The following is a 22,203-nucleotide window of genomic DNA, read 5'->3' as shown; positions in this document are numbered from 1 at the left end:
CCCTGTTTTCAGGGAGTGGGGTGGAAAAGAGACCCCGAACAATTTTAGCTAACTTGGGATCAACCCATATCTAGATAAAATTCTATGCAGTGTTTTAAACAGAGGTGTGGTGGTTTCACACTAACATTACTAAGACTGAATTCAGCTGAGAGCTAATCCTCTTGCTTCCATGTAACAGTCAAGGCACAGATCTTTAAGGAGCACAATTTCATAATGACATGAAGGCAAAAAAGATCACTGGTAGACCTGATAATTGTATCAGTCACATTTCAGTATTTTTTTTTTTTTAAAGAGCCATCAACACAAGGAAAAGGCTACCTGTACTGAGCTGTAGTATGGACTGTTCACATTATTTACTTCTAGGTCAGCAGCAAAATGGAGTAATAAATCCCTCACAGTTTGTACCACTTCCCCACGGCCCAGGAAACCAACGGGCCAATCAGAAGAACCTGTATACAAGTATGACACGACCAGCTTTACCACGGCAACTGTCAGGAGGATCTGGCAAGATTTCACAGCAACTAGAAAGCCTGGATTTCCTGAAAGTACCTGACCAAGGAGCAGCTGGGTAAGATTTTACATTAAATCTGAGAAAACAGTGTTAATTTATATAAAGAGCTTCACATACTCACTGTTCATGACTGATAAGCTTACACTGTGTACAGCAGATCACCAGATTCTGCTATAGAACTGTACTCAAAGGTCTCATCATCTTCCATATAATTTCCTAACACAATCTGTTGTAGGCCTTTAGGAATGAAGGTGAACCAGTTCTAGTTCATCATCTTTAATTTGCATGGTGCCTTCTACTTAAAGCTGTTTGGACACTTGACAGACTTTAACTGGGCCTCCTTTCCCTTCTGTTTTACAGATCATAAACAGTAGGTGTGGTTATTTTATGGCAACTGTCACGCCCTGGCTAATTGTCCTTTTGTTTCAGCTTTCACTCCCAACTCAGGTACCAGACTTGTACTTCTTAGAGGAAGGCTGGGCAGTGTGATGTTCAATATTATTTCAGCATCATTTGGATTTCTAAGCTGCAGTCTGCTAAAAGATGTTACGCTGACAATCCTATAAGCTTTGGGGATGGGTGGGTCTGATTGTTGTAATTGGGTATTTCCCAATAGCCAAGAGTTAAAAGCATCAAAACAACCACCAGAAGTAGCAGAAAGACAGAACCAAGAAATCAGGGGTTTAGTAGAGGGAAGCAGAACAAGTTGTTCTCAAGCCTAAAACCAGCTGCTCCAGATCCTGACTGAAAATTCCCAGAAGCAAAACCTCAGATTTGTGGAGGTCATGATGACAAAAGTCCTCTGTCCAATATTTATGGGACTTCTGCACTCCAGAACATTAGAGGAGGCCTTAAAAACATTTAAGTTTTTCAATGACTGAAGCAGAATCCCATGTAAATCAGTAGTGAAGCTTTTCTGTAGTGGAAATTTTGCGTAACCACTTAATTGTCCAAGTCTGCTGCCTATTCAGCAGTTCTAGTGAAAAACAGAAATAATCTGGTTTTAAATAAGCAGTTTGCATTTCTCCTTGCTGATGACTTCCTGTTTATGTGATTTAATTTTGAGGTAACCAGATCTCAAAGAAATTACTATTAGTAACAGGTGGCTATCAAGATATAAATCAAATCAGGAAAGTTACTAGCAGATATAATAAAAACTTACACTACCAGATAGAACAAAAACCCCTTGTGGCAAGGTGTAGTTTGCATAGTAATGGTTAGTACAGGTTTGTACTTTTCCAGGTATCAGTTTGACTAGAGGTTTGGCATAGTATGACCAAGCACTAAGTGTCTAGCTGCAAACAAGCCCAAAAGTCATCTTAATTCCCAACAGCCTTCCCTTTTTTTTAATCCAGTACACCTGCAATATTTTAGCTAACAGTCTTGAAGTATTTCAGCATGCCTAATCATGATTAATAGTTTCACATATGATTGTTAGTGATAAACTTAACAGAATTAAAACCAGAATTACCACTGGGTGGAGCATGCAATTAAAAGCTCCTATTGCTGTTGCTGAGCACTCAATAAGGGCACCTTACCAATTATGTTGGATTGGAGTGCCTTACGGAGGGATCAGAGGCAAAGATTTATACAGGGATAGTGGAGACTGAGTCAGGATCAGACTGGAGTGATTTGCACAAGGATCAGGGAGAAAAATAAGGAAAACTCTCTTCAGAGTGGAACCCCTTGCTTTCTGAACTGCTTCTCAGAGAGGAGTCTGGTTGCCTTCCTAGTCCCAGACTCAGACAGTGATTTAAAACCAAAGGATTTAGGTGTAGGGATTCTAGTGTAGTGCTTTATCATGCAATTATGGGTCTGGTGTGACTTGGAATAGCAGCAAATCAAAGTTAATTGACAGCATTATAACAGACCACTAAAATGGATGATAGGATGCTCTATCATGTTCTGTCTATTGAACAATAATCAAACAATCTGTTACATCAATTACAGAGGTTCAATTAAAGATCCAAAGTTTCCAAACTATATTACTCATATGAAGACACAGATACAGAGATCGACCTATGTTAAGATGCTACATTTTGTTACATAATACTTATTCAACTGCAGGAAAAGAAGTAGCAGTGAAACATCTCTCTGATACATGCACAAGACAGAATTCTAGTAAATAAATTACATCTGTTTGCTACGAAACTAAAAGTAATGTAATATAATGGATAACTTACTCTGTTCCATCAGATAAATAACCATCCTTTGTGAGACACAGGGTGGCAGCCTGCTGCAATCCCAGAGAACTCCAAAGGCATTAATTTCAGTGTCAGTATTTGAAGGGTCACAAGATGCTTGACTCTGATCAGTATTTTTCCATGGTAGCCACAGTTTGAGTCAGAGTGGACTTGTTATCCCAGCAGGATGGGTCTCTGTTATGTTTCCCAGGCAGGAGCATTCCAGGTGCAGTTAGAGAGTGCCTGCTCACCCCAAATCACTGTAGTTATGCACTAGGACTAGAAGGTACCCAGCTGTTCCCACTCTCTGCTCCAGGAGTCAAGAGGCAAGGGTAGAAGTGCCAGATTGTCTCAGCCCACTGCACTTAGTATTGAAATAAGAAAAAAGGGGCTACCACTACTTAATTTCAAAACTGTCAGCACATGCCAGTGCTTTCTGACACATTTGTCTTTGTGAACTGATACCTTCCATGCCTTTAAGTGGTGAAATTCTCATTGCATGGCAGCTTATCCTGGTAAAGCTGTTTCACTAATATTAGAATTCTACTTTGTCTTGAGACTACAGTTCATCCTACAACAAAAAAGCCCATAAGCCACTGGATAAAGTTGTTGTGGCTCACCCAGGCACTACTGTAAAATGTAATGAGATAGACATAGTGATGATGTTGGATTACAAGGATCAGTTGCATCATACCACAGTTCCCAACATTATACACACCAACAACCCCAACTGTTTCACTCTTACAAGTTTACAAGAATACCATTTTAAATGGCAGTTATGGTTGATATATTCCAAGGGAAGAAAAACGAACAACCAAACAATAAAACGAATGAAAAAGCAACAACAAAAAAACCCCAACCATGTTGGAATGACATCTACACTGTCTGCCCCATTTTTCACCGATATATTTCTCTATACTGAAGTAGTATATAAAAAAAAAGACAAAAAAACCCACACACATTGAACAGCCACAGCAGTAATTGCAACCTGAACAAGTAGGGAACAGGCAGCCAGTTAAGCTTCTCCATAGGAAGCCACAAGTAAGACAAAGGAGCACTCAGTAACACAGCTTCTGATTCTGAGGCAAGAAGTAAGAATGGAAGAGGATGTTAGGGAGAGAGGGCTGTTTTGCTTTGTTTTGTTTTCATTTTGCTGTGGCTTGTTGGGCTTGTTGTTTTTTTCTTTTCCTTCAAGCCACAGCAGTAGGCAACATGCAGTAGCACGAGAGATGCTACTGTACAAGGTAAGGGAATATTAAAAAGGGCCTGGCAAAGTTCTTAGACCTTACTCTTGCAATATATGAGTTGCTGGCTGTCCAGTACACCCTGCACATTCACTGAACTGTGTTTCCTGAAGGATAAGGTAGTGTTTTGCTCAGAAGTGGTGGCAAGTGCCCACTCTGAGAAGAACAGACTGCAGCCCAGTGAGCATAACATCTGGTAAAGAGTGAAACAAGTAGGTATTAATTTGAAGCCATACATCTGTGTGACTGCAGAAAGTGCTGAGCTAGTCTATGACAACAGCATAGTCAGTGCTGTGTTAACACTGATACCACCATATTGTAAGCAGGCAGTCAAAAAGACAATTTCTAATTGCTGCAGTAGTAGTACAAGTTCCTGACTGGGCTAAGTTCTACCCATTACTAAGGTGTATGGCAGCAGGTGCTTGCAGGGCCGTTTTACCTCCAACAGGAGAGGAGGGTGCAGCTGTCAGCACGGACACTTTGTAAGCAGAGCTTTGCCGGCTGCTCTCCCAAGCGCGGGTCTAGGACGATTTTCTCGGGCTGACCGGGGTGGGGGGAAATAAAACAAAAAAGCCAACTACAACCCACCCCAAGACACGGAAGCGAAGGGCCGCGGAATCTCGCTGTAGCCCGAGCGGGGCGCTGGTTCTGGTCCCGGTTCTAGTCCCGGTCCCCGCCCTGTCCCGCGTAAGCAGCGCGCAGCGCGGCCCCTGGCGGCGGCCCCGGGCATGGCAGCACCAAACCTCGCGTGCGGTGTGCGGGACCCGACCCGAGGAGCCGCCGGGTCTGACACCGAGTGGGCCCAGGGGTCCCGAACTGATCAACCCCCAGAGCACGGGGGGCAGGGCCTGTGACCCCGGCAGTGCCATCCCCAGTGCGGCTCTCGTTCTGCCAATGCTCCCGGCCCCCGGAAAGCAAACATCCCACAGGAGCCTCTGACAGCAGTAACAGAGCAAAGGGAAAAAAAAAAATGAAGTTCCTATACTCAGCAGTGGGTTTCAGCTAAGATTTACTGTGACTGTACTTTCTCAGAAGGGAAAGGTCTTGTGTTCCCTCACCAGGAGTGAGCTAGAAGAGCTGCAAATTCAGTATTTCAGGACCACAGCCTCTATAGATGTATTTTTCATAGGCTACCATGAGAATGAGTTTTAGCAAAGCTGCTGAGAAGGATGCACTGCTACTGCCCCAGCTTCAGCTTCTGGCTATCACTAACCATCCAGTACCAACCTGAGTTTCAGAACACTGTGCTCTCACTGCCAACAACTCATTTAAGAGTTGTTCTACTATGGGTGCTGTAAAAAATGAGCTACTTTTCTAGGACTTGCTCCAGACTCTTTCATTGCCATACCTAGGTCTAGGTTTGGCAGTCTGTCCTATCCCAAAGTCAACAGATGCTGAACACCAGAAGTCCTCTCTCTCTCCCAGTAGCTAAATTTAGAACTGAAATAATGTTAACCCATACTTCAAAACTCATTGTTATGCACTGCACAACACAAACTTAAAAATTAGACCAAGACATGTTGACAGGAGGAGATCTAAATGAAAATTACATTCTTTTTAAATTATAAAACTTACATCTGCCATGAGAATTACTCTGGGGAGCAAATTTGGAACATCAGAGCTTCTATCTCCCAGACTTACAAGCACCTTCCAACAGTAATCACAAAGACCAAGACATCACAGAAGCAAGTATAAACCTTCTTCACGACCCATCTCAGTCCTCCACATCACTGCAACAGTTTTAGTCATTCAGCATATTTATTTTTTATTTGAAACTGACACATTGCATCTAATACCTGTTCTCTCTTACAGCCTTTATGAGCTGATGAGCTCTCAAAATGCATTTCTTCCCTCTTTTCCCCTTCCTAATCTTTGGAGTGGTCACAGCTGTGACAGTTTGTGCAGCATCTCCCCTGCTGCTTCAGAGTTGACTGTAACACAACAAGTCCATAGACGGCCCTGGAGTCTGAGGCAACTTAAAAGAGATGCAGTCTCTCTAACAGCTTAGTCACAACAATGGTAAAGTAGCAAGCCTCTGAGCTAGAACTTTGTTTGTAATACTGAAAACCAAGTCCTGGTGAAGTTGAGGCACGGGGAGAGACAGACTGAGCCGGGTAGATGCCAAAATATGCATGAACTGCATGTGCACATTTGTTTACATTCCATCCTGAGCACTAAACTGTCTTGTGTGCATTTGAACTGCTGTGTACAAGTTCCTGTTCATCCCTTTCAGTAGGAAAGAAATGGCAACTCTGTCTTCCATTATTATTTTTAATTGCTGTGACATCTCAGAGAATCCCTTTTCCCTTGTTTGTTCTTTATAATCAATTTGTTAGGAGAGGTTGACAAAGTCATAAGCTTTGGCACACATTAACATTCTTTCCTCCCGTTAGTGTTCGCAGGCAGACAACAAACCGACCCCCCCCAGCTGGAGGAAGGCCTAAACCACAGCCCAAACCCAAGCCTCAGGTCCCACAGTGCAGGGCACTGTATGCATATGATGCTCAAGACACAGATGAACTCAGCTTTAATGCCAACGACATAATTGATATAATTAAAGAAGGTATGTAGAGATGAAAGGCTGAATAACTCAAGTACAAACCTTGAAGGGATACATCACAATAGTTAATACCTGACTTTCAGAGCCACCTTATTGTTTCTCCCTCCTCAGGCTCTCACATTTCTGATAGTTCAGAGAGAACCTATCCCAGTCAAACCCATTCACTTTAAAGCATGTCAGAAACAGATCAGTGTATGACAGATCTGTATGACAATACTTGGTACTGCAAACTGCAAATTTAAAGAGTAATTGTATCACAGCCAGACTAAACCACAGCTACTGCACAAGAATCAAGAAGTGGTATAGCAATTCCAACTCCCTGGGTCTCCAAAGCAACCTCATAAAGCTCAAAAGTACACAAAAAGTTACAGAACCTCACTACTTACTCTTCTTTGTCATAGATCCTTCTGGGTGGTGGACAGGAAGACTACGAGGAAAACAAGGTCTGTTTCCCAACAACTATGTCACCAAAATATAAAGACTGTCATACAAACACTTGCCTGAAGTTACCCGTGGTTGAAGATGATTTTCCTTGACTTCAGGACACTGTTCTTCTGAGATCTGCCATTCTCAGCAGCATTTTCACCAGTAAAGCTGTGTTTGAGCAGGAAAAATATTGCCCACAGCAGACTGATCTTTTGCCTCAGAAGCAAACAGCAGTGGACATACTGACCAATTATTTATTAATATTTAAACCTGATTTTAACACCTAGTAAGTGAAGAATGCTCAAATCTATCATCTTACTGAAACAGAAAGGTGCTTTGCAGTCTGGGACCAGGGACTTTGAATTAGGGGTGTATTTAATAAGTGCCTTCAGATCAGTATCAGTAACTTTTTAAAAATATCTACTGAACATAATGTTAAATGCACATTTCCTCTAATGCAGATCATTCTGGGGAACATGTTAAGTATGCTGCTAGATGTCAAGAAGATTTAGGCTCATTTGGGATATTACCATCTAAGAACCTACTGTAATGGTATATTTAAGTAATTCTGTACAGAGTTGTAATGGAACCAGGTTGTGTTTGCTGATGTTTAGGGACTCCAACAACAGGCACCACAAGAAGTTTAAACTGAAAACTACACAGTACTGTATGCTAAACAATGTTGCCTTCTTTAAGATATATATTATAATATGGCTGGCCCATGTTGGATTTATGTTTTAATGCTCTACCTGTTACAAGAAGTGTGTTTATGCAGAGCTGTACATTTATAGAAACAGATCATATACTGTATATAAAAACTGAGTAAGATAGAAACATGTATGAATGTATAATGTAGTATTCCACTGTTCTTATTCATGAAGTACTTTTACTAGAATTTTTATGCCAGGTACTTACAGATATGCACTACTCCTTTTAAATGGCAAAATCAGAAGTGTTATTGCTTAAGTTTGATTGCCTCCCACATCAGAGTGGCTGTTGCTTGCCATACAGTTATCAGCATCCATGCTTTGCCTTCTGGACCTCCATAAAATAAAACACAAGAAGCAGTCAACTGACCAGGTCTGTTTTCTGTGTGGTTTTGTGTTCAGTTACTTATACAAACAGATCCCTTCACAGTGTCTGTTGGATTTTACTGCACTGATGTCTACAGAAAAAAAAAAAAATCCCTTTGCTTCAAACCATTTCCAACTATGCCCAACTAAGGAGCTGTGCATTGTCACTTTTCTAGGTAAGAGCAATTAAAAAAAAAATGGAGATGTTAATATAAAGAAGCTATGTAAGCTTTAAACTAGAAATCCACTCCCTCATAAGCCCTCGCCTAAGCCTAATTTGGGCACACTTAAAATTCATTACCATTAATTAAGAGCTGACTGACTGTAGAGGCTTTCTGGAAGAAACTAGGGCCTCAGTCCAGGGGAAAGTCACACACATAAGTGATCAAGCATGTTTTTTGAAAAAAATAAACAAACCAACCCACTTGCAGCAAGTAGTAGGCTTTCTTATCCTATCAGAGAGAAAAATTTCCTACTCGAAAAGATAAAACCCAGTCAGCTTAAACAGCTTTCCTGCATGGAGTGCACTGAGGTCTAGGGAATTCTGTAATATTTTTGTAGTAGGGCTGTTTCCTTCTGTATGACAGCATGACAATATGAGAAGCAGACACTGGGAGAACAGAGACAAGTTCACTATAATTTAAAGAATACTTACGAGTAACTTAATGTAGTTCTAAGTAACGTAAACAAATAGGCTTACATGAGATACAGGCAGCAGAGTTGACTTACATGCTTGTGTTCCTTGAGCCTACAGGTACCAATGCTTGTTAGATACAAAGACAAAAGAGTAAAATGTCAGGTGATGAGGAACAATCTACAGTGGGTTTGCATTCTCCCAGGTATAGAGGTTTATCAGAGGAGGAGGAAGGGAGGAGGGACAGACAATTAAAAGTCCAAGTGGTTTTTTTGTCCAAGAAGTAAGGCAGGTTTCAAACTTGAGCTGGTTCAAGAGGTCTCATACCCCTATAGTTCCACACTTACAGCCCCTACACGCAGTGGTTGGCATTACAGGAATTACTGAGGATTTTCCTGCTTTGACTCCCTTTATTTAGGTACACAGAGAACACACTGACTTGTGTTCCCCTAAATGTAAAGCTTTACAAGGCTAATAGCTGTTACAGCCAGCCTGCTGCTTTCCCCGAATAGAAGGCAATAGCTATATTTGAGACAAGATACCAAATTAAAATAGATATTTAATATTCTTTACAGTACACCAAGAAAATATGAACTGTCTTCCTGCTCTTTCTTACCTTGAGTGAAAACAAGTTACGAGCGTAACCCGCTGTAAAGCCTGGAGATTCTCATCAGACACAACCACGGAGAGCAACTATCCACATCTACCTGCAAGTTGTATCAATCACCTATTTGGTCATAAACATCCTGCTTGGACACAAGATTGCAGATGTGTCTAGTTAGTACCTTAAACATTCAGTCACAATGCTTTAGTTTTTTTTTTTTTAAGAGTAGCTTTATTTCTAACTAGAGAGTATTACAATGCAAGTTTAAAATTTCACCTTCCGAGCGAGTCTTAAAACATCTGTGGTGAGGCTGGAACACTATGTACAGAGAGGAGCAGTTTTGCCAACAGGCAGGTAAGGACAAAGTGCATGTACCACCAGGACTTGGCTGCCCAGGGTTATCACAAGAGTGATGAAGCCAGGTCCTTGATTATCGCGCTGTTCAGTTGAGGGATTGTGCTGATGGCCAGTAGTTTGCTACTTGCATACTTGTTCTTTATAGCCTGCAGAGGTAGAGGAACAGCATTTACACATCAGGTCACTAAGCCTGACTGCTTGGAAAACAAGAAGTGAACCAGCCTGCAAAGTAGCAAGAGCACAGTTTGTCTAAAATGATTTGAAATTAGTAGTATCCTCTCTCAGGCTAGTCAGAATAGCATACATTTTAAGTAACATACAGAACATTGACCTATGGAGTCAAAACATGCAGCAAAGGTTTCTAAAACAGAAGATAATTAAGTTGCTATACTTACAGCGTATTTTGTTAACTTCTCATTTACTTTGACCACATTCTTCGCCATATGTTTCATAGTCATCACAAGGTTGTCTTCTGCATAGCCAGTGTAGTATTGCTGCTTGGGACCCTGCAGAGGAACAGTCAGAAGCATCAGGGGTATGCAGCAGGGATCACTGCCCAAGGCACAACCACTTCAGTCAGCAAATGCCCAAGCTTCATGTGTGAGCCTTGAGTGGGAGGAACTGCAGTACTGCAAGTTCTGGTGACAGATCCAGAATAACTCCTGCCATGCAATAGGAATCAGGACACATCACTGCCAGTAACCACATTTCTACACTGCACCAAGGATAAAAGCAGCAACTCGTGCAATTCAACATGTGATTCCTCTTGCAATTTGCTGTTCATGGTCCATGATTTCATTGTTCTACCTTTACCTACCACGTGGCCTTCTGCAAGTCAGTACTTACAAAGAAAATACTTTGATACCACAGTATTCACACAAAAAAGAGCAGTGTTTTTTATTGGTATATTCCTTTTTCTACGCATCAGGTTGCTTACTTGTCATTTGATCACCAACATTATTACTGACCTAAGTGTGATTTTCTGAAGTAATTGTTAAAATGGTTCAGTTCACTCAACTGAAGGAAAAAATGAGTTTGCTGAGAGTACTTACCCATTTGCTGTGCCCCAGAACCTTCTGGGATAAGCACAATGCAGCAGCTGCGATCTCTGAAGGACGTTGGTGAACCATGTCATAGTCTATCAGTGTCAGCTCCATTAGGTATTTTGCCAGTGTATGTTGCTTAGCATCAGCCTACCAGATCAAGAGTTTGTTAATCCACAGCTTCACTTCACCTTACCATAGTAATTCAGGATTATTGTACTAATAAAAATAAAAAATAACCAACAAAATCTGCATTAAGGTCTAGGGGCCAAGTGCTCTAACAAGCACTCATCTCAAAATGGAGAACCAAGTCCAAGCCAGTCAAGTGTAGCAGCTGTTTGGAATTCACACACAAAGTCAAGTGAGGGACTTTTAAAAGAAAACTGCAGCACCAGGCACTGCTGTGCCCAACTAGGAATACAGGTGCTCCCTCTGTAATACACTAAGGCAAAATAAAAACTGTAAGAGCTGTGTATAAAGTGATCCTTTACTAAAGTAGCCAGCTAACTTCAGGAGCCACCTAGTGGTCTTTTGAGGTAACTGAAGCCCACTTCAAGTGTGGGCAGTTCATCCGACTTTTTAACTGCTGAGGTGGGGAAAAAAAAGGGCCAGGTCAAAGAGAAAGCTTACCTTTTGATTCTTAAATAATACAAATGTTTGCATCCAAAAATTATGAACACTGGTAATATGAGTATTACCTAGTAGAAAGGAGCAGAGGAAATTGCTCTTAAAGCAATGTTCTGCTTTAAGGCACGTTTAGTTTAACAGTAGAATTACTGCCAGAGATTGAATGCAAGGCCCTGTAAATACAAACGTGAACACTACTTGGCTGCCACGGGGATATTATCACATTTCTCCACACGGTGGAGTTTCATAACAGAGTATTTCTTGACTCAGCATATAAGCAGAAAGCAAGTAAGATCATGTGCTAAAAACACTATAAGCAACCCTGATAAGACTTCATACATACTGGGAAGGCTCTTGGTAATGAGCACAAGTGCAAGTCCTCACCTCCCCAGCTTTTGATGCTCTTCTTAAGAAGTGAATCGGAAGAGGCCGTCCCAAGTCAAACTTTAACTCTTGAAGAATTGTAATCTCCATCTCTCTAACTTCAGCACTGGTGTAGGCATTGTCAGTAATGTAAACAATGTCTGCTACATCAGGAGCATACATCTCTTCATATTTTGAGGCTAAGAGCAGCGCTGTTACGCCCACCAGCTGGAGCCTCTTACGAGCTACTGGATGACCCTGCAAAACAGGAATTTAAAAAGCAGGCCACAAAAATGTCAAACTCTATATGAACAGATTTATCAGTTTAAAAAACTAAAAACAACCCAATATGGCACAACCCCTTCGGTGAGATTTTTCCCCTTTGAATAAGAAACACCCCTATAACTACAGGCCTCCGAGTTAAGCTGCTATATAGAGCTCTTACAAAAAAGTAGGTTCTTAGATTTATAAAGGATAAATCCTAAACTCCTTCAAAAGCATGGTCATTGCACCCCCCTTATCCACGAGTTGAAAAAAGCCTTACTTGTAAGAAGCGATCCATAATTGCAACGCACATGTACAATGTTTCCTGCAAAAGCTGGAATCTGGAGTGGACCTGAACAAGCCAGTCAACTAAAATTGCACGCATACGCCCATTGATCGTCTTCCCATCAAGGTAACCGGGGTGGACTGATTGCTGCAGCTGTGGGAGGAAGAGCTGTGTGAGCTACAGGAGGAACACACACTGCAGAAGTACAGCCGTGCTGTCTCATACCTCCAGCTCTCTCAGGTACAGGTAGATATCTTTCACGTAGTCACTGCACAGCTGAGGATTCTCCCAGTCCTCAGCATCGATGTCTTCTACATTGCTGAGCAACACATCAGAGAAGGCTTGGCATAAATCCTCCTCGTGCATAGATACATCCATAGGCACAGGAGACACAACCTAAGGGACAGACCACAGTGCTAACATGCTGCTTAGGTTGCAATGTTCCTTTTTTTCTCCCCATGTTTTTCAAGTTAGTAATACAATTCCTTGAAGGTTGAAACTGAGCTTGCATTCAAACTCAGCAAGCTTTCATCAAGATGCCATACAGACAGAGTCACAAGGCCCTCTGGTAACTGCCAGCTAAAGCAGCAACTTCATCTTGCACTTTAGCAGCCAGCTTTGCCACTTTACTGTTAGCCTTTACACACAACATGCACTAAGCCAAAATGTCAGTACAGAGGCTTTGCTTTTACAGCAGGGAAACAGCACATCCAGAAAAACTATTTTGAAAAGTTGCAAACCAAATTAATTAATTCCTACCTTTGGAGCAACAGTTTCTTTTGATGTTTGCTTCACAACACCTGGGGGTTTAGATGGTATTTTTGCACTTGTCACCTTACTAGGTCCTTTCGTAGGTTTTATAAATGCTTTGGAACATTCTGTTTTCTGTAGTGAAAAAAATTACTATTAGTACAGAGCTGGGAATCCATCTTTTTTTCCCCGATAGGGTTCCAATCTTCTTTTACCTTAGCTATACACGCTCCTCTTGTTCTAACTTTATTTCCTATTTCTTCCAAAGCAGCCCTTTTGCCAGGAAGCTGAGGTTTGGCTTTACTTTTATGGTCAGTAACAGCATTCTCCACCTCTCTAGCGACCTAGAACAATAAAATTGCAGTTTAAGGGGTAGAACAGAGCTCGATATAATTTTCAGATGCCTATATCTGCTATAGACTTACCTACATTGTACCTCTATGCACACTATCCATTGAAAACTGGTTTTTATTTCCTACCCATTCACAAACCTATACTGAGGGGATTTCTTCTTTTGAGTGTCACAGAGCACTGTACTCTTTGAAGATGTGCTGCAGGATTACAGCAATACACTCCCCAGTGTTCCTCCTCACTGACAAGTTTTCAACAACTCAACTTTAAAGTGCTTACCTGCTACTTTGCTATTTACAGTATTCACACATTTTGTAACTATAGCAGTATTAGCACAAAGACAAAGCAATTTTTTGTTACAGTCACCGAGCAAGTAAATTGTAAAGGTATGCTATGAATATCTTTTGTTACATAAAGCAAAGAAACCCGCAGTCTTCAGGAGTTCCTTGTGCAGTTTAGTTTTAAAGTCATTCAACAGTCACGGACCGTAAGGAAAAAAAAAAAAAAAAAAAAAAAAAAAAAAAAAAAAAAGAAAGAATATTATTGTATTCCCCTCCTGAAGCTTCCCGTTACGTAGCTTTAATTTTCTCCCTATCTCGCACACACCGGCGCCTCATTTTGAGGGGGAGGAGCAGGCGGCCAAGGTCAGGTGCAGCTCCCGTACGCTGCAACCCGGGGGGAGGAGGAGGGGAGGGAAGGGCAGAGCGCGCTCCCCACCGCCCCTCACCACCCCTCCCCTCAAAGCTGATTCTCAGCCTTCTCCCCCTCCTCCCCCCGCCCCACCGCTCTCCAGCCGCTGCCCATCCCCGCTACAGTACAAGACGAGCCCGGACAGACGGAGCGCCGAGAGCCGCCGTCACCACCACCTCCCCCCCCCCCCGCCTCACTCCGGGGCAGAACCTTCACCAGACCGCTCGCGAAGCGCCTCGCCCGTTTGCCCCCCGTTCGCCCCCTCCTCTGCCCGCTCCTTCCCTCCCTCGCCCGCTCCATCCTTCACCCCCTGCCTCACTCGGCTCCTCCATCCCCCGCCTTCTCCCCTCACTCCCTCAGGCGCTCTCCCCTTCCTCGCGCCGCGGCCCCCTCGTCTTCCCCTCACTCACTCGCCCGCTCCCTCTCTCCCCTCGCCCCTTCTCTCCCCTCGCCAGCCCTGTCCCCCCGGCACTCACAGCGGCCCTTCGCGTCAGCGCCATGGGGAATGAGGTGAGGTGGAAGCAGAGGTGGGTGCAAAGGCGAAGGCAGAGGTGGAGGCGACGCCGCTGCCGCTCCTCACAGACCCGCTCGTGCCTCGAGCCGACCCGGTGACTGCTGCCTCGCGGGGCCGCAGCTCAGGTTAAAGCCCCCGCCGCGCTCCCATTGGGCAGCTTCGTACGATGCACGCGCTCCATTGGTCCGCCGCCCGAGGCCCCGCCCAAACAGGAAACGGTTGTAGCAACATCCGGCAGGCCGGCCCCCGCGGGAGGGTGGGCGTGCGGGCGGTGCTGGTGCCGGTATCGGTGTTTGGCTGGACCCAAGGTCACAGAACTGAGATTCTGCCTTGGGAAGTGCGGGCAGGCGGGGCCCCTGTCAGGAAAAACACCTGATAGCGAGAGCACGGGTAATTAACAGCCGCGCCAGCTCCGACAGCGCCTGAGGCCGCCGGTACCCGGTCCTGCCGGAGCTGCGCGAACCGACCCGGTTGGCCGCCTTTGTTCTAATGTCACACGCGTGGTCGGGAAGGCAGCGAGCAGCGAGCCCTGCCAGCCAGTGCAGTACCAAGTCCTGAGATGATGGAACTGAACTGCAGTAGGGTTTAACCTAATCTGACAGGAAAGCGCAACTCCAACTCTCCCCACGCTGACTTGGTGCACTGCATCCCTTCTGCAAGTCAGTGTTCCTATTTCCCTCACAAGAGCAGTTTTCCTGAACTCCCAAGTTCTAGATCTGTTTATCAAAATATTTAACTGTAGCTAAATGTTGATCCTTCCACTGAGAACTTTTCCTTCTGCAAGACCTGTTGGGAACACATGAACACAAAATTTTTACAGATCAAGACTTAAAAAAGGCAGAAGGGAAAAAAAACCCAAACAAAACCACCCCAAAAACAAAACTTGCATAAGAAACAGATTTTGAATGATACCAGTCTAACATTTTATTTATTGCATACAAAAGGATTTTTTTGACAATGGAATTTTATATGAAAAGTAATTTGATGCATACTGTTGAAACTCTTGTCTTCAAAGATGCTGCAGAAAACTTAAGGCAATGCATCTAAGCATGTAAAGCACAGTAAGTGGTGGAACTTTTCAAGATCAAAAGCCTATTTTTTCCTTCCCTTAAGTTATGGTTAAGTCACAGCTTTCTGGAACAGAAACAGGCTGCAGCTTTATTAGCCCCTGCAATAGCATGTAAGATCAGAACACTGTTATTCCTGACAAATACCTAATAAGTGTTCAACATCACATTATAATGTTATGCATATATATAAAAGCAAGACAGTATCAGTAGCAGTTATAAAACAAGTCAATCCACTAAAATATCTCTAAAATCAGGCACCTAAACCAGGTCCATAAAACATTTCCTAAAAACCAAACCAAAACAAAACAGACAAACCAAACCAAACAAAAAAACCCCCACTCTTGTCAGGAAGCCAAAATAATTTCTATCACATATCCAAGGTCTCAATAATTTCAGAGGCCCCCTTTTCAATTTTTTTCCTATGTCTCTCAGGTACCTTCTTAGGAACTTTTCAGAGTGAGTATCACCAGACCAAGCATCAGTGCTCAACTAACTTCCCTCCTTTTCAAAAGTCACTGAAGTACAGAGTGTCTGTCCAGTTACTTTTATTAGTTTTTCCTAATGCAGCTCCATACTCACTTCCAGTTTCCTATAACCATAATGTTCAAAAAGCTTTAGCATAAAATCATGTCAGGTTTTGAAGCAGTCAAATTATGTGCTGCTTCTTCCTATATCCCCCATCATATCAGCACAAAGTGGTTTTAAATTAAGCTTTAGCAATGCAGTTAAGCTTGAAAATGTCAATTTAACAAACATGCTGGCATAAAATTTCCCTCCACTTAAAGCCTCACGCCAGAGGTGTTAAGTTAGTTGCCAGCAATAGACACTGCACTGGCAAACACCACTCCTAACATACTAAAAAGAAATTAAAGGGAGCAGACTAAACCAGGCATCAAATTAGGTCATATTCATAAATGGATCGCTTTTGAGTGTAAACAGTTCATCTTGTAGGTGTACTGTAAACCATTTTACACTTAATCTGATTATGAAAGACAAAGACAAGAGAAACTGAAGGTATTTATTATTTGATCCACTTACAAAGCAGGTGGCTTAATGCAAGCTTACTGACATGTTCATATATGATCCCCGAGGAACATCTTTTCCAAAGTGACAGTGACACTGTCTCAATGGTTTTGCACATTTGTATTTTCCAATGTTGAGCACATTTAAATAAACTATATTCTATCATATGTGAAAGAATGTCTATGAGCAACTTGAATCCTGAAGCGGATTAAAACCTCCTCCAAAGGCAAAATGTTAGTACATTATAACTTAATTCTATATACTATATTATGCAGCAAATCTTAACTATAGAAAATATTTCAATCAGTGATGGACTGTTGGTAATTTATAAAGAGGGTATCTATGATCAAGGCAAAAACTAGGTAACCACATCATTTTTGTCTCAGTTTCTACAGAAATTTACAGGCTTTCAATTTACTAATGCAAAAGAAAACAAGAGACAAGTGGATTTAGCTAACTTTATTAACTTCAAAACTAGTAAAAATCCCAAGACAAGCCTGGAATCCTTAGAAGTTTTATGAATGCATGTATATCTGCCAAAAAAAAAAAAAAAAAAAAAAAATTCACCCAAACCCAAAAACCCTGCAGCTCTAAGTCCTTACTGAATGATTTTATAAAAAAAAAAAGAAAAACATAGAAACAAACACCCCCCCAAAAAAAACCAAAACCAAAACAAACAAAAAAAACCAAAAAAAAAAACCAACCCCCCCTCAATGTGCACAGATACTTCAACTTAAGTTAGCAGAATACCAAACAGATTCTAAGCTCTTTTTCCTTTCCCTAATAATTCTTTCAATCTGCAAGTATCTACAACCCAGCTAACTGATACCCACATTTAGTGTTCACTAGAGCTGTTTCACAGCAGCAAATATTTAAGTTAGGGATTCAAATTTCTAGACATAGGAAGAAAATGATAAATACAATCTGAACAGCAGTCTAAATGTTTAATATTGACATTCAAATATATCTGCATTGTGCTGAAATTTTAAAAACACAAAAATCTGATCAGACTAAAACTCTGGTGATGAGTTTGCTATATGTATCAGTCAAACTTAATATATTTCATATCCTGTTCCCAGTATTAAGGATGTTATTTGACTCAGAACTGATATTGTAAATATACAGCAGCCATTTTTTCCTAATTAAGGAATGTCTCAATACATAATATTATCCTTTTCTAGATGATCTTTATACATTTAAACTAAAATATGTGATTGATTAAATTAAGGAGTTTGAGGTTAGTAATGAGTGAAATCATACTTTCAAAGCTCGATACTATGTAAAACAAACAAACAAACAAAAATTTAAAAAAATGAGACCACACAATTCTACTTACTAAAGCAGCTAATCTTGCCTGCAAGTTTGGGGTCACAAAGCCCATAATATGTGCAAACAACTGCAATACAAGGAACCATGCAAAAATACAGTAATGAATTAAAAGAAAAAATGTAAAACCTAAAAAAAAGTCTTATAAATACACTGAAACTCAACTGTTCTTCTACATAAACTGTAAGTCTAGCACTAGTTGTACCATATAGCAGAGCCAGCACTCTAGGTTCAATGCTTCCAAATCTGCTCAGGTAAGTCATGCCATCTTTGGTTGACTGCAGTACCAGGAAGGATGAGAGGGAGCAAGAGGGAGGACGAGAGTTCTGGAAAGTGGTGTCAACTTTCACTAGGCAGCTGAGCCTCAATGTCCACTCTGCAAATGGGGCACTTCTTGTTAGTGATCAGCCACTGGTCTACACATACTTGGTGGAAAAGGTGCATACATGGAAGGCGCCTGTCATCAGAACAGAAAAACACTGGTGTTAAAAAAGCATTAGCTAGTTCTGAGACAAAAAGGATGTGGGCAATGAAGCATCAGCTTCTGTATTACACCAATTTAAACTTGTTATAGCTCAGAGTAGTATTACTCCAGAAAAACTAAAACTAACAGCCCCGATTAATAAAGGTTATCACCTTGAGTTCATGTTGTAAGACAGACAGTCATCTCAGGGAAGACTGTAAGAAAATAATCTACATTCTCCCCAAAAGACAATACAGACTGAACAATGTGTTTTGAATTGCAACTTTTCTTTTTTTAACTGGTTCAATTGCAGATAGTCTTTAATTGTAACTGTTAACCTATGGAGTACTGCAGAGATTAGCATGCCATATTCAAGTATGACCTCAAAGCCAGAACACTGACATTATATTCTGATGTTCAGTGGTACTACTTACCTGACATCTTCACCTTCCTCCAATATAGACAAACAGATGGTACACTTCTCCTCTGTATCTTCTTCTGTTCCTTCCTCCCCATCTTGTTTGCAGTGCAGTTTCCTCTGTGAGAACCAATCAGTTGTTACCTTGTTAGTAGAGATGACATTATTGACAAACTGAGTAAAATCTGTTTTTAATACACATTCAACACATACTTCTTTGAAAACATTTAATGATATTTCTTCAAATGTATCTGAACCAAAATTAATCAAGAACTAGCACTTGGGAAAAAAGCACATAACATTTCAAATTTATTTAACTATTGTTTATTAGAAAAGTCTGGGTTGTGAATATATTTACTTCATATTGTTGCAACTAGTCCTTTTACTGGTGATCTATGTATAAATACCTTCATTTCCTTCATGAATAGACAAAAAAATCCTTTTCAAACCTGGTATCCTAGGTCACTATCTATCAAGTATGAAAGAAGACTATGCAATGTGGATGGGATTTTATATTGTGGTATAATAAACTCTGAGAGGCAATGCAAGTTTTCAAAATTCTATACCAGGCCCAAAAATTCCTAGTGTACCACGGGCTTCCTAATGTGATTTAAGTAAAGAATAAAATGATACATACCAAGCAGGTAAGCATCACGGACAATTTATTGTAAAAATAAAGTCTTACTTTATTTGATGAGTTCTCACTGAAGTCCATTGACAATTCATCTATTGAGAAGTTACTTCATTGCTCACTAGGCAAATCATAGCTACTGGACAAGTTCTTAAATCTTATCAAAAAACCTTAGTTTATCCCCTTACAGTGACATTAGCTCTTTATCTAGAGACCAAAATTCTAATTTAGTTTTCTTCATGAAAAAAGTGGCATTGTAAGCTTTGATTTCATTGTAAGCTTTGCTTACAATCCTTGAAACAGCAAGATACAGAAAATGCACATCCTTTGAAGCTGACATTTCTACAGAATGCATACATTTCTTTGAAGCAGACATTTCTACTAAACATATTACTACATTTTCATATTAACATTAAAGACAGTTAGAAATCCTCACCTTTTTGTATTTATGTGGGTATGTGCATCTTTCTATAGTTCCCTGTGTTGCTCCACGATTAACGTTGCCTAATCGTTCCTCCAAGTGAATCAGCTCCTAAAAAATTATCATGGAATAAACAGTGTGAGAACTGTTATTTCATCTACATTGAGAATATTTTTATTTATTCTAACCCTTATGCAGAATGACAAACTCAATTCCCAACTTTCTCAAATATAGGCAAAGCAAAAATAAAAAAAGCTGGGTGCAAAACATGATTGATTCCTGTAGAAAAATCTACAGAGCACAGCCTGGTATTTTAAGTTACAGGGAAACACTGTTTTACTACTAAAAAAATCAGACATTGTTTGCCAGCTAGGAATGTTTATCAGTATATTTACATGTACTCACAGGTCAAATGAGGAAAATGAAATTTAAATGCACTATGTAAATATTTGCTTTTTAACAGTCAGTAAGGCTTAGAATTAAAAATAAAAGTTACTAAAATTGTAATACAGTGAGTGATGTATTTTTCTCCAGCAATGAGTTTATCAGAACAATGAGATGTTACTGAAGATGTTTTCAGTGGACTAGGTCATTAACTCTCTGCATCTGATACCTTTTATTTTCTCCTTTTTTATTGTTCTCTCAATTTCAATTTGTGAACAGGACAGCACTGTTAAAGCTGCCAAGTTTCACCCTCATTAGGAGGATCCTGGCACAGTTATTCAGAGACACCACTGCCTTTTACCAGTGTATCATGTGAATACTACATCCTAGTAACTAGACAAGCGTGCAGAGCAAGATGTACTGTCAGTGTATAACCACTTAAGCTTACAGTGTCCAGGGCACCTTCTACTGGCTGACTTTTCATTATACTTTTTATCCCAATTCACAATAGTAAGGGTTCATTCTATAAATGAAGGGTATTTTCTTTATGATTCTTTTACATCTATATATAGAACTAGCTCTATCATACACCCTCCCCATATTCCCTCATCACACATTTTGACATATAGCTAGTTTTATTCTATTACAAACCTCAAAATTGCCCCTGAAAGGGCCTCTGAATGATGTTCCATCCAATCCCGATGAAATGTAGCGGATGTGAGGGTAGCCCGCCATGTCTGGTACCTATTCAAACAGCAGATGTTAAGTTAAACCTATTCAGAACAGCTTCAGTATTTTACTGTTCATTTTGTAAAGCTTAAGATCCTTTTGCTTTTATTGAATCACTTATTATTTACACTCCTCAGCTTGAGCATACAGTTCAACTGATGGCATGAACACACCTCTTCTCTGAGCTCTCTAAGCATAACCAGAAGTAAACCAGGAGTGAGACTGTATCTTATATACCAATCTCTCCACATCTACATTATCCTTTGTTTGGTCTCACTTCCCAAGTCTCAAAATCTCAATCTACAGTATATAAACTGCCATAAATATCTACCTTATTAAAAATAATTAAAAAAAAAAACCAAACCTAAAAGTAATGCAAAAAGTTATGAAAAGGACTTGCCATAGATTCTCAAATCCAAATTTCTGGTGCCACAGGAGAAAAAAGGCTCATACTCAGAAAACTGACAAAACCTAGTCCAAGTCTCAGGAGTGACTTTTGCTGCTTTTTGTTTTGATTCACCAGGTTCTGAAAGGAGTCTGTTGGAAAACAATGCATCTAGTAGCACAGCTACTGCATCACTGTAAGATCTGTAAAGTCACAGGTGTGAGGCTGCAATGCAGTAGCTACAGTTCCAATTGCATGAAAGCTCAGAGTTTACCAGCTGCAGCGAAATGTACCCAGACAGGCTTCCTATTTGGAATAAATGCTGCAACTGGACACTATTTAAGAACCCTATTAAATTTAATTTTAACACTATAAAACCAACCAAGAACTTCTCAGTCTACATACCAGAATGAACTACTGAACTTTAGACTACAGAAATATTAGGTGGAACAATACATTCTCACTCAAATGTGAGAAGCCTTCATATTATCCTGATAGGGAACAGCACAACACCAGCAAAATTGTCTGACATACATTATGTACCAGTGTCTTTTATAAATTATTGTGAGTGAAGCCTAGAGTGTTTTACTTGGCCAGAAACATATTTTGAAAAACATCTCTAAGAACAAAACAGCACTTTCTCATCTACAGAATAAGCAGTCTGGGAATGTAGCAAGATTTTAACTAACTGCATTTGTTACTACAAGCTGGAGGAAGGATGGGCATGAGAAAAGTATCACTAATGCTCAGCTAAGAAAAGCCAGCTAAAAGCCCTGTGACAGTTACCATGAAGCTTCAAATGCAAAAAGCAGCTCTCTTGAAACAACTTCACACACAAATGGAAGTGTATTTTCAGTAAGTTTTCCTATTGTT

The 22,203-nt window shown here is 40.7% G+C and overlaps 3 protein-coding genes across 7 annotated transcripts in view; 1 reads left to right on the top strand and 2 right to left on the bottom strand.

The window, feature by feature from the left end:
- The window catches only part of MYO1E (myosin IE), an 86,905-nt gene extending 78,908 nt beyond the window's left edge, over window positions 1-7,997 (top strand). The window contains exons 26-28 of one of the 2 annotated variants that reach the window (XM_030457281.1): window positions 424-568; window positions 6,332-6,501; window positions 6,900-7,997. In XM_030457281.1, the coding sequence (XP_030313141.1) occupies window positions 424-568; window positions 6,332-6,501; window positions 6,900-6,976 (392 nt within the window). In that variant the 3' untranslated portion in view covers window positions 6,977-7,997. Of the gene's footprint in view, window positions 1-363; window positions 569-6,331; window positions 6,502-6,899 lie in introns of both variants that reach the window. The other variant, XM_030457280.1, reaches the window with a different exon arrangement.
- A 1,461-nt stretch (window positions 7,998-9,458) lies between these two features.
- Window positions 9,459-14,589, bottom strand: CCNB2 (cyclin B2). The gene is made up of 9 exons (XM_030456918.1): window positions 14,443-14,589; window positions 13,141-13,269; window positions 12,935-13,060; window positions 12,401-12,571; window positions 12,170-12,328; window positions 11,647-11,883; window positions 10,645-10,785; window positions 9,988-10,098; window positions 9,459-9,738 (listed from the first exon to the last, which is right to left on the bottom strand). The coding sequence occupies exons 1-9, from the start codon at window positions 14,464-14,466 to the stop codon at window positions 9,637-9,639; spliced, it is 1,200 nt and encodes a 399-aa protein (XP_030312778.1). The 5' UTR covers window positions 14,467-14,589; the 3' UTR covers window positions 9,459-9,636.
- A 2,672-nt stretch (window positions 14,590-17,261) lies between these two features.
- Window positions 17,262-22,203, bottom strand: part of RNF111 (ring finger protein 111) — a 37,838-nt gene continuing 32,896 nt past the window's right edge. For 3 of the 4 annotated variants that reach the window (XM_030457365.1, XM_030457364.1, XM_030457363.1), the window contains exons 11-14: window positions 20,868-20,960; window positions 19,848-19,943; window positions 18,797-18,924; window positions 17,262-18,356 (exon numbers count right to left, since the gene is read on the bottom strand). In XM_030457365.1, the coding sequence (XP_030313225.1) occupies window positions 18,239-18,356; window positions 18,797-18,924; window positions 19,848-19,943; window positions 20,868-20,960 (435 nt within the window). In that variant the 3' untranslated portion in view covers window positions 17,262-18,238. The remainder of the gene's footprint in view (window positions 18,357-18,796; window positions 18,925-19,847; window positions 19,944-20,867; window positions 20,961-22,203) is intronic. The other variant, XM_008493886.2, reaches the window with a different exon arrangement.

This window comes from Calypte anna, chromosome 10 (assembly GCF_003957555.1).
Source record: "Calypte anna isolate BGI_N300 chromosome 10, bCalAnn1_v1.p, whole genome shotgun sequence".
NCBI classification, from domain to species: Eukaryota; Metazoa; Chordata; class Aves; order Apodiformes; family Trochilidae; genus Calypte; species Calypte anna.
This window is presented reverse-complemented; position numbering and strand designations above follow the sequence as displayed.

Coding starts and splice junctions, on each gene's coding strand:
- CCNB2 (XM_030456918.1), bottom strand. CDS start 14,466: ATGGCGCTGACGCGAAGGGCCGCT. Junction 13,061..13,140: donor GAGGAGCGTGTATAGCTAAG/GTAAAAGAAGAT, acceptor TTTTCACTACAG/AAAACAGAATGTTCCAAAGC. Junction 11,884..12,169: donor TTATGGATCGCTTCTTACAA/GTAAGGCTTTTT, acceptor CCTGTTTTGCAG/GGTCATCCAGTAGCTCGTAA.